At 38.3% G+C, this 13,893-nt stretch overlaps 1 protein-coding gene and 1 long non-coding RNA gene across 4 annotated transcripts in view; one reads left to right on the forward strand and one right to left on the reverse strand.

The window, feature by feature from the left end:
- The window catches only part of sorcs2 (sortilin-related VPS10 domain containing receptor 2), a 353,182-nt gene that overhangs the window by 138,163 nt on the left and 201,126 nt on the right, over positions 1-13,893 (forward strand). For all 3 annotated transcript variants that reach the window (XM_063470278.1, XM_063470277.1, XM_063470279.1), the window contains exon 3: positions 9,890-9,989. In XM_063470278.1, coding sequence (XP_063326348.1) covers positions 9,890-9,989 — 100 coding nt within the window. The remainder of the gene's footprint in view (positions 1-9,889; positions 9,990-13,893) is intronic.
- LOC134625001 (uncharacterized) overlaps positions 1-13,893 on the reverse strand; it is a 37,711-nt gene that overhangs the window by 15,557 nt on the left and 8,261 nt on the right. The window lies entirely within an intron of this gene.

The following is a 13,893-nucleotide window of genomic DNA, read 5'->3' on the forward strand; positions in this document are numbered from 1 at the left end:
AAAAGCAATTAAGCTAGAAAGTGTTATTTGCCTTTGCACTTTCTCTGTGGTTCTGGATGGGTATGGAGCAAGAAAATAAAGTGCAGAGAAGCTGATCTAATCATTTGTACAATAGTGTTTGAAATGGCAAAATGATGAGAATGTCTGTAAACAAGCTCATCTGTTTAAGTATTCACAGCCAAGTTCACTCAAAGGAGTTGCTCCTAGCTGCTTATTTTGACTTCAGGAGACAAGCTGATAAAAACAAAACAAAACAAAACAAAATCTTAAAAATTAAACCTCAGGTCCAAAGTAAGCCAACACAGCAGTGCTTCTTGTGAATTCTGGGAGAGTGTGCTGCGGTGTTCAGGGTGCTTGTCCCAAAGCGTGCTGATGGGAATGTCATCTAGATAAATGTTTTCATTTATCACTCTTCCTTCTTCAGTTCAGCTGGGACTTGAGTGCAAAGAAGGGCACAGGGTGGACGCTTCAGAGAAAAATTGAATTGATGGAGGTTGGGAATGTTGCATGGTATCTTCAGTGCCTCCACTGTTATGTGCTTAGGAGAGGCCTGTAGGAAATGTTTGATCTCAGCCAGGAGAAGGAGAGGTGGGGGGGGGGCAATGATCATGCTACTAGCAGCACTCCTCACATTTCACTCAGTAGGTTTTAAAGGAAGTATTCTGACACAGAGAAACTGCTAGGAACAAATTGGAAGATTGAAAGATTTACGTTCAAAGTTTTAGCACTGTTTCTGAAAAATGGCAAATTATTTCAAGGATTTTACTGTGAGACTCAGGTATAGATAATCCATCAGCTGGCACTGTTCTCACAGCTTTGAGTTATCTGCTTGCTTGTCCTGACAACACCTTATACATCCTAAAAAAATAAGTCAAAGCAATGTCAAGTGTAAACATGTTTTTCTGGCATTAAATTATTTAACTCTACAATCTGTTTTGCAGTCAATAACCAACCAGAACTCTAAATTTTGAAAATTGGAAAGTCACAATACACATGTAATAAGGTTTACTAAAAGCTCACATATCTCTCTTTTTTGTGTAAAAAAAGTATTATGATATACCTGGATCAAAATGATGGACCAACATTGACTATGCTACAAGCACACTGCTAGCGTGGCTGTAAAAATATTGAGTATTCTAACAACTGCTAACGGTATTATAAAAATGCATTTAAGGGTTTCACAATCTAAACTAAATCTGCATAGGAAAAAAACAAACTCAGTCCAAGGTGCAACATTAAATCCTAAAAAAATGAGAAACGTCCTTTTACAGGGAATACATATATAAACGTTACGCTTGACTTTTTTAAAGGTGCAGGTAATGTATGTCGAATCTTAAGTACCAACCCCAAAAATAAATAAATAAAATGAATAAAAATGAGTATAGTATAGTACATATGTATTCCACCTGCAACTCTGCAACAGAGTTATAAAGCCACAAACTCTAGACATCTTTAACCACTGGCCGATATTCTGCTGCTTAACCCTAGAGAACCCATGGGGTCAAATTTGACCCCATGGTTTCCCTAAAAAACCAATGGGGTCGGATCTGACTCCATGGGTTCTCTAGGGTTAAACCTATATTAATGTTCATGTTGGAGGACTTATTGCGTGTAGATGAAAAGTTATTACCACCATCCAAATACAATGGTGTTTATCTTGGTTGAATTTCTATGTTATTTCTGCCGTACTGAGGGAGTTAACTGGCTTCCATAACAGGCACCTACATAGCAACCTGATATGGACTGTTATGATAAGCATAATAGTCCATATCCATCATCAGAAATCCCGAATGTGTGCTGGAGAATTGAACTCTCTTTAAGGATTTGTGTGTGTACTCATTTCAGTTTCCATTTTTGCTAATTATGCTCATTGGGAGAGGAGTTTTGCTGATGGGATCCAGGGAGTGTGGTTATTTCTCTTGATAGTACAGTGTTTTATATATATACACACACACATATTTCTTTTTTATGGGTGTTATAACCATTTCAACTCCTTTCTTAAGGGAAATGATCTAAATATGGGCATATAATATGTGCATCCTTGTAAATCTCTTGCTAGGGATAGAAAGTTTCAAGCCTGTCCATATGGAAAAGAAATAGAAAAAACTTATAAAAGACTTGCATCAGATGTGGCCTACTTCATATAGTGAATCATATAAGGCTTATCTGTTTTACTCATGAAAGTGGCCACTTTCATATATTGTTTTAGTAAGTATCCAAAACATGCAAGTTTCATTTATATAATTTTTCAAGGGCTCTTATATCTGTTTTCACTCTTCTATACTTTTCATACAAGTTTCACAAAAGACAGATACAAACTTTATAAGATTTATATATACCTTTTCCATATGGGTGTCCTGAAAGTAATTTATGAAGGATTCTTTTTTTGTGATTTATTTTTTTCATCATGTGCTATCACAGTCTTTGTTGATAGTAGCAGATTGATTATTATTTTATTCAAGGGATTTTACTCAAAAGGCTGCAAAGAAACTCATTACAACTGACAGAGAAAGGCCAGTGATTCAGTCACCACAGAGCCTGGGAAAGAACAGGTTCAGTGGTGTAATATAAAAGTAACCTCTTAAGAAAACTGCCTAATTAAGTGCAATCTGTTGGTGATGTATTTGTTATAATATTATGTCATTTTCGCTATATAAACAAGAAAAGTAGATGCAGAGTGGCCTGTCAGGAGACTTCCATAAGCAGCTTTTCAAGTGGCAGCAGTACTCTGCTGCTGATATCTATGCTCCAGTGATTTTGTGCACTTCAAGAGACTATCCGCCACTGCGAAGTGCCCTTACTAAGCATGAATCACTGTATCCTGGCTAACTGCCTGCTCAGACTACTTGCAGTGTAGGAGGCACTTCCAAATGCAATTTGCTAATTGCTGCTCAGGCATTAGTGACTAACCTGAACACAAATGTAACCCACATCTTACAAACTTCTGCTGCTATGTGTTTTGATTCTAATGCAAATGGGCTAAATTACTCTCATCATAAAGCATAAACAATAACTTGCGAGATGGAGCCTTCATGTTGCAGTGTGCACAACTGTCAGACCAGATATGCATCTACAAGTGCCTACTCATATTCTATCCAAAACAGGACAAAGCAGTGCATTATCTTCCATGTTCTCTTTGCTGCAAACCACATGACCGTCTGGGACATCAAATGGCACTTTGACGCTATGTAGACAGGTGTAACTTAAAATCCAAAATGTTCTTCATGGTGTTTTTGGGAAGTAAAGGATGAGAGAGGGAAAATCTCTGTCGTGAACCTGTGGTAGCCATGTGGATAGTACAACCCCAGTTCCAGTTCCCAAACGCTTATTGAGTATTGTTAAAAGGAAAGGTGACATAACACAGTGGTAAACATGCCTCTGTCCCAGCTTCTTTGGAATGCGTTGCAGGCATCAAATTCAAAATGAGTGAAAATTTGCAAAACAATACAGTTTATCAGTTTGAACATTAGATAGCTTGTCTTTGTAGTGTATTTGATTTTATATAGGTTAAAAAGGATTTTCAACTCATTGTATTCTGTTTTATTTACATTTTATACAATGTCCCAACTTCATTGGAATTGAGGTTGTACATTTAATGTAGTACAATTATTGAATATAGGTGTATTATTACTATTGTGATTGTTTTCATGTTGGCTTGAAATACAATATCTCTGTCCCCAGGTGTTGCAGCTTAATACAACTTACTGCAACTTCTGCATGCATAAAATAAAGACGGTTGATCAGCTTATCTATTATAAGTTTTGCTATGATACTGGGTTGCACAAAGGGGTATTTAGTGCCCAGGCAACCTGCATTTCCAGTTCTCCAACCCCAGTGTTTGTGTAACTTCATGTATGTAAGCGAAGACTAGATTCAGGGGAAAGCACACCGGTGGGAGACATTATAAAAGACACACATAGGAGAGAGCCAGATTTTAAAATTAATTACCAGTGATTAAATGCAATAGTGGTGTATAAATATTGAGAGCGCTAAAGAAGTGAATGAAGCAGCCTTAGCCTATTGCAGTGTAACTAAGGGATGGGTTCAAGGCATCCTGTCGAGCCCTAACTACAAGCTTTAGCAAAAACGAATGCTTTAAGACTAGAACTAAAAGGAGAGAGGGGGTGTGTTTCTTAAACTGAGAGCTAGCTCCATAGAAGAGGCAGCTGAAACCTGAATGGCTCCCATTCTAGTGCTCTCAATATGGTACTATCAGCCTTTAAGATAAAATGGGACCTAATTATTCAAGACATTTTATGAGAGGTGAAGGGTTTTAAATCTAATTCTGGATTTAATAGGTAGCCATTGGAGAAAAGTAAATATCTTTCTAGTCCCAGTTAGTACTCTTGCTACATCCTTCTGGATCAGCTAAGGGCTTTTTAAAGAAATTTCCGAAAAACATAATAACAATGAATTACAGTAGTCCAAATTATAAGTAATACATGCATAGACTACCATGTCAGCAAATAAATATTTGGTTGATCACCATTTTTCTAAGATTTTTTAGGCTGAGTACAATAATCTCACTTTTATCTGAATTTAGAAGGAGGAAATTAGAAGAAGGTTAAAAATTTGTGTATAAGTAGCTAATACAGCTACGTCAAGCAGACGCTTTTAACATAATACCACCATCTTAAAAGCCTGCGGTTTAAAGATTGATTGATCTTTTAGGGTTTTTTATGTGTCTGTTAACACCTTTCTGTAGACAGTTCAGCTTGTTTGTCATTTTATGATTTGTGGCCAGTCTGGTTGACACGTCTGCCACTGTCATAACAAGTCCAGTTGTCTTTTTGCTTTCCCTGTCAAAACAGGTTCACACTTTCCCCGGCTTTCTGGTAGCTGTAACACCAAAAGACTGAGTGTTAAATTGCATTTGTCTGACTTTGCAGCTCACCAAAAACAGTCAAATACAAATATTTTTTAAAAATCCATTCTTTTATATATGTAAAGTTTTGCCACAGCACAACTTCTCTACTCAATTTCTCTATTGTCTGTATATCTGAGCGGAGTAGATCTCTGAAAGACATGCTATTTCATTCTACAGTCTATTCTGCAGTCAATAAACCAAGGCTTTGACACAATCAGGCCATAGCAGATGGCCATAAAAACTTTGTCCAGGGTACACCTGAGACTCCCTGAGCTTTATCATCCTCAGCCATTCTACTGCTGCAAAAAGAAGCAAAAATAAACAGACAAATGACTCTTAGCTGTGGCCTGGTCTGTAAAAAAATGGCTTCAGTCTAGTAGACTGTTCCTTTTTAAAGTAGAATGGGCGATAACACTACTGACCTGTCCATGTGTGACGCTGACAACCCCAACCCCGACTTCCACCACTACGTTTCTTGTTCATACATCTTACTTTTATCGTCCATAAAGCTGTGTCATGAAACAGTATTTTTTCCATTTATCATCTGAAAGCATAAAATGTGATTGAACTTGTTGAAAGCTCAGTCTGCCCATTGGTATTTGATGGCTTACTTTAAACCGGTAAATCAGTTTTAACACTAATGGTGACTCGCTCTCTGCTGTATTCTTTGACACCACTCATGGCAATTACCTTTAGTGCGATAAATCACAAGCTCCCATCTCCCATGAATTCTCGACTCTTTCAAAAAGAAAAATAGCAACGCTTATGATCGCAATGATCGCTCATGACCCAAACTTTAACCTGCTCTAGATTAAATTTGGCACAAATTCTCATACAGTAGGATGCAGTTGATAGCGTCAGTTAGTGATACTCTGGTAAGGAAGCAAATTTATCCTCATACTTCATCAGACTTGTCAACAGAGCAACTGCATAATGCACTGCAGAGTTTTTCTTGTGTTTCTGTGGTGTAAGACTTGAAACTGTGACATATTCTAAACCGACAGATCCAGCTCAATCCTATCCTCTTGTCAGAGGATGTTGCCCCCAGTTAGCCTCTCTGGGAAATCTGTATGTCAGCCAATCAGTGATGAGTGTCATCAGCCCTAACAGTCTGGCCATCAGGCTTTCCAGACCTGATTCAGACTGACGGTATCTGTCTGTCTTAGCAGAAATCAGACACTGAACAGCATGACGAGACTCAGCCAACTACTGTATATGTCTATGGCTAACCTTTAATACACCAACCCACTGCTCTGTTCTTCGTTAGCTTTGTTTGAAGCTATTTATTAGCTTAGTTCTTCTTAGACAGCAGATGTTTCACCAAATGCATGTGAATTCAGAAGAGAAAAGCCTTGAAGGATGCATTTCCTTCTGTCACGTATCCATCATAACGCCTCACCAGCTAACACTTTGAAGATCTTTAGATGGATTTATCATGAATCCATTTCCTCATATCCATTCTCCTGTGCTCTCTATATTTTGGTATTCCATTGCATCAGACATTTGCTTGACACACTCAATTTTTCTTTCCTGAGATGTCAAGCGCTGGGAGCAACTTTGACATATTAGGACATTAAATCTGAATCAGCACCTGTCGCCACCCTAAAGTGCTTCCACATTTCTCTGTTTTCTCAAGCAGATCAAGGAAAATACAATTTCACCCGTAGTGTCTGTCACTGTCACATCCATTCTTGCAGACATTTCCATGTCTACCCTTCTCTCCCCTTTTGTTTTTTTTTTAATATTCCACTCTTGTTTTATAGTAGTTTCCGTTCTTCTGCTGTTATTATATCAGCTATTTGCCTTCTACCAATTGTCTTGTGTCTGCGGCAATTTGTTTAAGCCTTTGTACTGCATATCAAAAATGAATGTTTTCTCACAGTTATGCTGTTTGACATGAAGACTTGGACATGAAATAACATAAGGGTAATATTAATGACTATTTTGTGTCAGTGTGTGCCTTGATATCCTACTTTCCTGTTAATGTTAAATTGCCAGGACTGAGGGCTACACTGAGTACCACAGATTAAACTTTTTTCATTTTCTCATTCAACTCTTCTCCCCTCTCCTGCTCCCTGTGCTTGTGTCCATATCTCTTCTCATCAGCTTCCTACTCTGTTTAAAAGTAATTATTCCTCATTAATCTACAATAGCTCTCTACTAGTCTATTAATCCAAAGGTCTTGGTGGTAGACAGTATAAAATGAGCTCTCCTATTAACTCAACATCATTATTCTCAGCATGTAAGGTGCTGAGACAGCTGACTTTACACTCTAACCCCTACCCAACCTCTATATTGGCTTTATAAGTGACATATCTTTGCCTCATGACTCCTCCGATTTGTTTTTTTGTTTTTAAGTTGCCTTTTCTTACTTTTTTGTTTTGGCACTAAAAATAGCAAAACCTTGAAGCACTTTTATGATATTTTACTTATGATTCTATATGTATAGTTTCTATGGCCTGTTGTTAGGCTTGGGATTTTAATAACTTCTTAAATAACTGCTTAGAGGTGCAGCCAGTTCAAATACAGTACCCTAACCTAACTGGCTCAGGGTATCTGTGAATGTAAACCTAGGTGAAATATACCTGTATATACTTCATAATTCATAAGAATGTCTTAATGTTTCATTGTGATTGGAGGATTTGTCAGTGCACTCCAGCTAGAGAGAGCTGTACTCCTTGGATCATTTGATGTGTGTTTATGTTAAATTAATAAACACATGTAATTTGAGCATTTGACAAAAATTAGTCCATACCTTTAATCTTTAACATCAGATGGAAGATGTATGGAAAGAAAAAATTTCATTGTAACAGATGCTGGGCAAAACAGGGTATTGAGGACAGAAAGCTAGGGGACAAGGGACAGTCAAGGTCCATATGTTGAGTTGTATTTCTGGGCAGAATGCCCACCCCAGCTCTGGCCTTTCATTACACCCTTGCTAATGAAGCACTATAAATGTGTAATAAGGAGGTTTTGGAGGCCTCTGTGTTAAATGGAGAAGTAATACCCAGTACAGTAATAGAGTTGATATATTCTCCTCTTATTGTGGAGAAGGTGATTATCCAAATGAAGCTGATTTTTTTTTTTTTAATGATTTACATTTTTTTTGCTATTATTTGTGGTATGTAAACAGATAAGCTTCCCTCATTGGTGCTATATAAATATACCTGAATTGAACTGAATCAAAGTGCTCTTGGCAAAAAGTGTAGATGCATTGTAATGTCATTTTAGGGAGACAATTTTAGGTTTTTAAAGTTATCCTTATCAAATGTTCAGCAGCTAAAGGGATTTCTGCAGATCTCTAACAGAAGTACAGATCTCTTGCAGAAGAAGCATCAGTCTAAATGAGTTGCAAAAAGTGTTGTCTCTTTATAGAAAGACACAACACAACACATTTTGCTAATGTGTTTATCAACAGAGCATAGGAAATCTTGTGGGACCGAGTTTTCACTCCTGCAGAAATACAAGAATAACATTCCAATTCTTATGCACTAGCATTCATTTCAGCTTCAATATCAAGAGTGACCAGATATATTTTCACCCAGCTCTAAAGGCTGGGTAACAACCTATCTCTTACCTGTCACATACAAAGCACTTGGAAATGTTACTTACTAGCAGTTGGATCTGCAGCATCTTTTGATTCTTTGTAAGTAGATTATCATATGTTGACAGGCACAAATGGAAGGAATGGTCTTCCTTAAAGGAGGGCAATGAATGTGCATGAACAAATGGTTTAAACAGATTCTCCAAGCACTGTTTATAAAGTGCTGATCATAATCCTTCTTGCTAATTAGAACTTAATGTGACTAGTTAATGTGGTTTTTGCACTTACACCCAAATTATCCACCCTCTGAGAGGACCTCTGCTCACCAGGCCTAGCAGGCCTTTACTCCATCTACAACTGGGTTTTTGTGATAAGCACAGAGCTCTGCTGCTAACACAGCCATCAGCACGAGATCTGTTCATGTCCTCCAAGTGATCCAGGGTTAAATATGGCACACAGGCCAACGAGGAAGATGAAAACACTTGCCAGCTCACCACAGAGAAATAGCTCACCCCTGCTATGCCACTCCATTTTCTCCAGCTGTATCAGAGCACTCTGGGAGAGCTGATTGCTGAATGGCTTGGCAGAGCTTCGGGTGTATGTGTCTTACTGTGTGTGTGAGTGTCTGTCAGTGGTTGATGTCCCACTGCGCAAAGGAGTAAATCCTCTCATCCTTAACCAGGCTGACGTGCTAGCTCATCATTCTCTTTCATCAAGTCCTCTTCTTCAAGGCTCCCTCCTGTTGAACCCTCAACCTCCAGCTAAATGCTGTAGCATCTTTCTTCCTGTATGCTTTGCATTGTTTTTGAAGCCTAGAAAGTTGTCTGATGTACACTTGTTTTGTGTTCTGTTTACTCAAACCAGTGTCTTAAACCTTAATTTACCTTGTCTACATAATAAAGTAGAGGGGAAAATCTCCTGTATTAGTTTTGTTTTTCTTTTCCTTCCTGACAGAAATTTAAGACATTAATTATCCATAAAAGAGTTCAACCCCCTTAAGCTGTGTCAAGTTGAAACCTGCATCATTTGTCAAAACCTGTCACAAACAATCACCTTCACTGTGCTTTGTGGGTGTGTCTGAGCAGGGCTGGAGAAATGATCCAGCTACTGTAACTATCACTCTTGACCGCACATAGCACTCCCTACCTCCTGCTAAAGCTGCCAGATTTAAGGATTGGTCAGGACTTCATCGCTAGCCCAAGGGTGTTTTTACATCACTGTGGCAATGACAGGTTGCCCAGCCGTTTCTGATTTGTCACTCGGCTCAGACCACAGACTGCAAAGTAGCAATATGGTGAACAGAGAACTGATACAATACCTTTAGGGCAGTTTGAGAGAATAAGCAGCTGCTTTCCCAGGCATCTTTGCCTACCTCTCATGGGATTATTGCAAAAGGAAAACTATGAAAAAAAAATGCTCTTAAATGTTTCCAGACTAACTTGTACCTGTTCTTGTTTTTTTGCCTGCAATTTTGTTAGGTCTACTGACTATGGCACCACCTACACCAAACTCAACCTGATGCCAGGAACAACCATTGTGGTGACAAGTTTCTATATTTGCCCAACCAACAAGAAAAAGGTCGGTAGTTGCATGCATTTTTTTCCCGGTTATGTTGTCCATTGTTAATAGTATGAGTTGGAGGTCTAAATGAACACCTGCACAGCCAGATTGTGTAAGAAATAGGAGAAATCTAGTGAAAAATGTGTCATTTGAAACAATTATTCATTTAAGATCCAGAGCTGTCAGATTAAGTTTTACTAAGGATCACTTAGGATCACGATAACGTGTATATATATAAATATAGTATATGTATGTTTGTGCAGTCACTCAGCAATCACTCAGCCATCCAAATTATTGAATACATGTCACAGGTGTATAAAATCAAGCACCTAGGCTTGCAGACTGCTAGGTCTAGCAAGGTCCATAAGGACGTGTATGACTGAATTTGGAGTCAAGAACTTGAATGGCCTGCACAAGTCCTGACCAACAGAACACCTTTGGGATGAATTAGACCAGAGACTCCGAGCTAGGTCTTCTTGTCCAACATCAGTGTCTGACCTCACAACCTCACAATATACTTCTGGGAGAATGGTCAAAAATTCCCATAAACACACACCTAAATCTTGTGGAAAGCCTTCCCAGAAGACCTTGTTTCATGTGAAGGTAGACAAGCAAATATTTTTAGCAGTATAATGTAATTTGTTGACATGGGTTTATTTTAATCCCAAAGATATTAAATGTGCTGGACACAAAATCACACAAATTAGTCTATAATGAAACTTGTTTTTACATTTGCATCACTTTGAGAGTTGGCTCACAGAAACAACTTTTTGCTGTTGCTGTTGAAGCTGCATGCCTCTTATCAGCTTACACCTTGTTGAAAGACTAAATTCCCTGTTTATGGCTCCACATTTCTTATGTTGTGTGGTTTCAAAATGCAAGGTATATAAGTGGTTAAGTTAAGAAGTACTGACTGTAAAAGCGTTCTTGAAGTTGTCTACTTTCACCATAAAATTACCTGTTTTGTGCCATTCTATGTTAGCTAGCTTGTATGCTTGCAGGTAGAGTTGAAGTGCTCATTTCTGTTTAGTTTGGTGTGTACACACGGTGTAGGTCACTGTGCCGAGTTTGACTAGTGATCTAATGTTTGGAATGAGATTCGGCACATCAGCATAAAGACACATAACTAGGAAACCAATTATTTATTTCCACAATGAGTGTAAAAGAAAAGCCGGTTCTAACAAGTTAAAGGTTTAGTGAGTTAAAGGTCTAAAGGTTTAGAGCACTAAAACACAAACTTGGGAACCAAACCAAACTTTAGATATATATGGTGCTTGTAAGATCTCTTTTCAGAGGATGGTTGTTTAGGTTGCAAAGTTTTTAGACAAAGCAGACACAGAGACAGAGCATCAGATATTATGACTTAACCACAAATACACTATAGGAACAGTAAGTGTTAAGCCATACCTCGTAATATTTAAATGCAGGTGTTTCCAGTATCATTACCACAGGTCTATAAAATCAAGTGGCTCTCCATGCATTTTACCATTACAAACATTTTGGAGAACGTGGGTCATTTTAAAGAGCTCACTATTTTCTACTGTGGATCTAATTTGATGCAACAATCACTTTGTAAAATTTCTTTCCTCCTATTTTATAATCACCTGTAAGTAGTCAACGCCCTCAATAACAATGCCTCCATAACAATAGTTTCAAACCTCCTCTTGTATTATAATCAGCACACAAATTGTGCACTGGGAGCTTCATGGCACGGGTTTCTGTGGCTGAGCAGCTCATGTAGTTGTTATGCATAGTTGGCCTATGACATTTGTCCTATATTGTATGAGTCATGCCCTTAAAACCTCAATTCTTCAGTTATCGTAATGTAAGCAAAGAGCCTTTACAGAGGGGATCATATTTGGATGAAAGGATGGGGTGATAAATTATTAGCTTACAACACAAAGCAAAAACATAAATATCTGCTTATTAATGGTCTGTATCAGACTCTTAAAATTAGATTTTTCTTACCAAGACTTTAACACAAACTTCTTGTACAGTGTACACCACACAGCGGGCTTTGATATTTGTCAGATAAGTCTGTTATAATGCTCCAAGAAGCACTAACAGCACAAACATGGCAAACATGGTGGTGTCCAGTTGTGTGCTTTGAATCAGTGAGGTTAGCCGGGAAACTTTGATTGATTTTGCCTTTGTCAGCATAACTCTCAATCAGTGTGTTTGATATTTGTGCATTGGATTGATTGTTTTCATCTGAGGCTACATAATTAGTAAAATTGGATGTGCATCATATTGTCACAAATACACATTGAAACAGGGAAACATTTTCCTGATGTTCTCAAACTATCCGGATCTAGGTATCCATCTGAAGCCAAGCACTCAACTTGTGGTATGGCATTTTGAGCCCATGTTGAACCCTTGTTTATTATTTGATCTTTTCTCATAAAGGCTCATACCTTATAAAGCTCCATATTCCCAGTTCAAAAACAGAAGCTTTCTAATCGTAAGTTTGTACTTTCAAGCTGAATCCCTGATGACATCATTAGAGTTATTTTTATTGTTCCTTCAGACCGTCAGAAGACTACATAGTGATTCTCATGTGAAGTAAATTGAGCCTTGTGTCTGAAAGTGGTGCGATTCTTTAGGGATTGTAATTATGATTTCATTTTATTGCATGGAAGCTGTACATGCTTCACACCAATATACCATTCAGACCGAGGTGGTCTATTTTTAGAATTGGTTATACAATATGTGATGCACTGTTTCCTATTTAGCATCAGACTTTGGGATACCTTGTACATTGCAGATACATTAAGAAAATATAAAAAATTATTCAAAAATACAGAAAAAATCCACCTAGGATGCTGAGAATTATTGTGTTCAATAGATAAAATAAAACCCAGCAGACAAAAAACTTGAGAGATATAATGATACACACATTATAATCATGACTAACTTTATTTACTACATACTGTTATGTATGTAGTACATGAGTTTAAATTGCATGGAGACCAATCTTGTTTTGGTATTCTATACACAGTTTTTCAGTCCACGGGCAGCTTAGAACTTAAGTGAATTTTCAAACCTCCAATAAGCTCAAGTGAGAGCCAAAAGGTCCAGTAGGTGACTTACACTCAGATACAACTCAACTGCCAACTGTGGAGGCCTGTCTAATTGGTGGGCGTTATTGCTGGGGTCCAGGGTTCTTCCAATCAGTGAAGGGATGGAAGGAGATTAGCTGTAGCCACATTTCTCACTTTCTGGTCTAGTCCTTACTCCAACTGTCTGCACAGGATCTGACATCTCATCTATTTCACTAACACACACACACAGACATACACACATACACAAAATAGAAGAGGGCCAGACAGAATGAGAGCATTTAATTGCACAGGGATGGAGTCATCTTCATTTCCCTTAGGGACAGAAAGACAGACGAGGGAATAAGAATGACTGGCAGTAAGAGTGTGTGGTGTCACAGTAAGATGTCTGGTAATGTGCAGGGGCTCAAACTGCTGCTTAAACACACCTCCAGGCCTGACAAGAGGGGGTGATAGAAGCCCAGCTTCAGTGCTGGTTTCTGGAATCAGTGTGTGTGGGTATATATGTGGTGTTGTTGCAAGAGAAAGTTTGATGTTTGATGCATGATCATCAGATGAATATTATTAAGCAGATTTCTTTCCTTCCATCTTTTTAGCATCCAATTAGTGAGTGATCAAACCCGCAAGGTGCCCCCAAACACAAATAAATACACACGCACACTTTGATCAATACTGCTAATCACATCAGAAAACAGCAAACAACCTGGTCTGTAAGCTCTGTGTGGGGATTACACAGAGTGAAGGGATCACATAGAAGAGGTGTGTGAGGGGTCTTGGGTAATCAATACGACTTGAGGCAATTAGAAAGAGGTGAGTCTTCAGACGGAGACAATGTCATCCTGTCTTTCTCTCTTTCCCTCTCT

Source organism: Pelmatolapia mariae, linkage group LG3_W (genome assembly GCF_036321145.2).
Source record: "Pelmatolapia mariae isolate MD_Pm_ZW linkage group LG3_W, Pm_UMD_F_2, whole genome shotgun sequence".
NCBI lineage: Eukaryota > Metazoa > Chordata > Actinopteri > Cichliformes > Cichlidae > Pelmatolapia > Pelmatolapia mariae.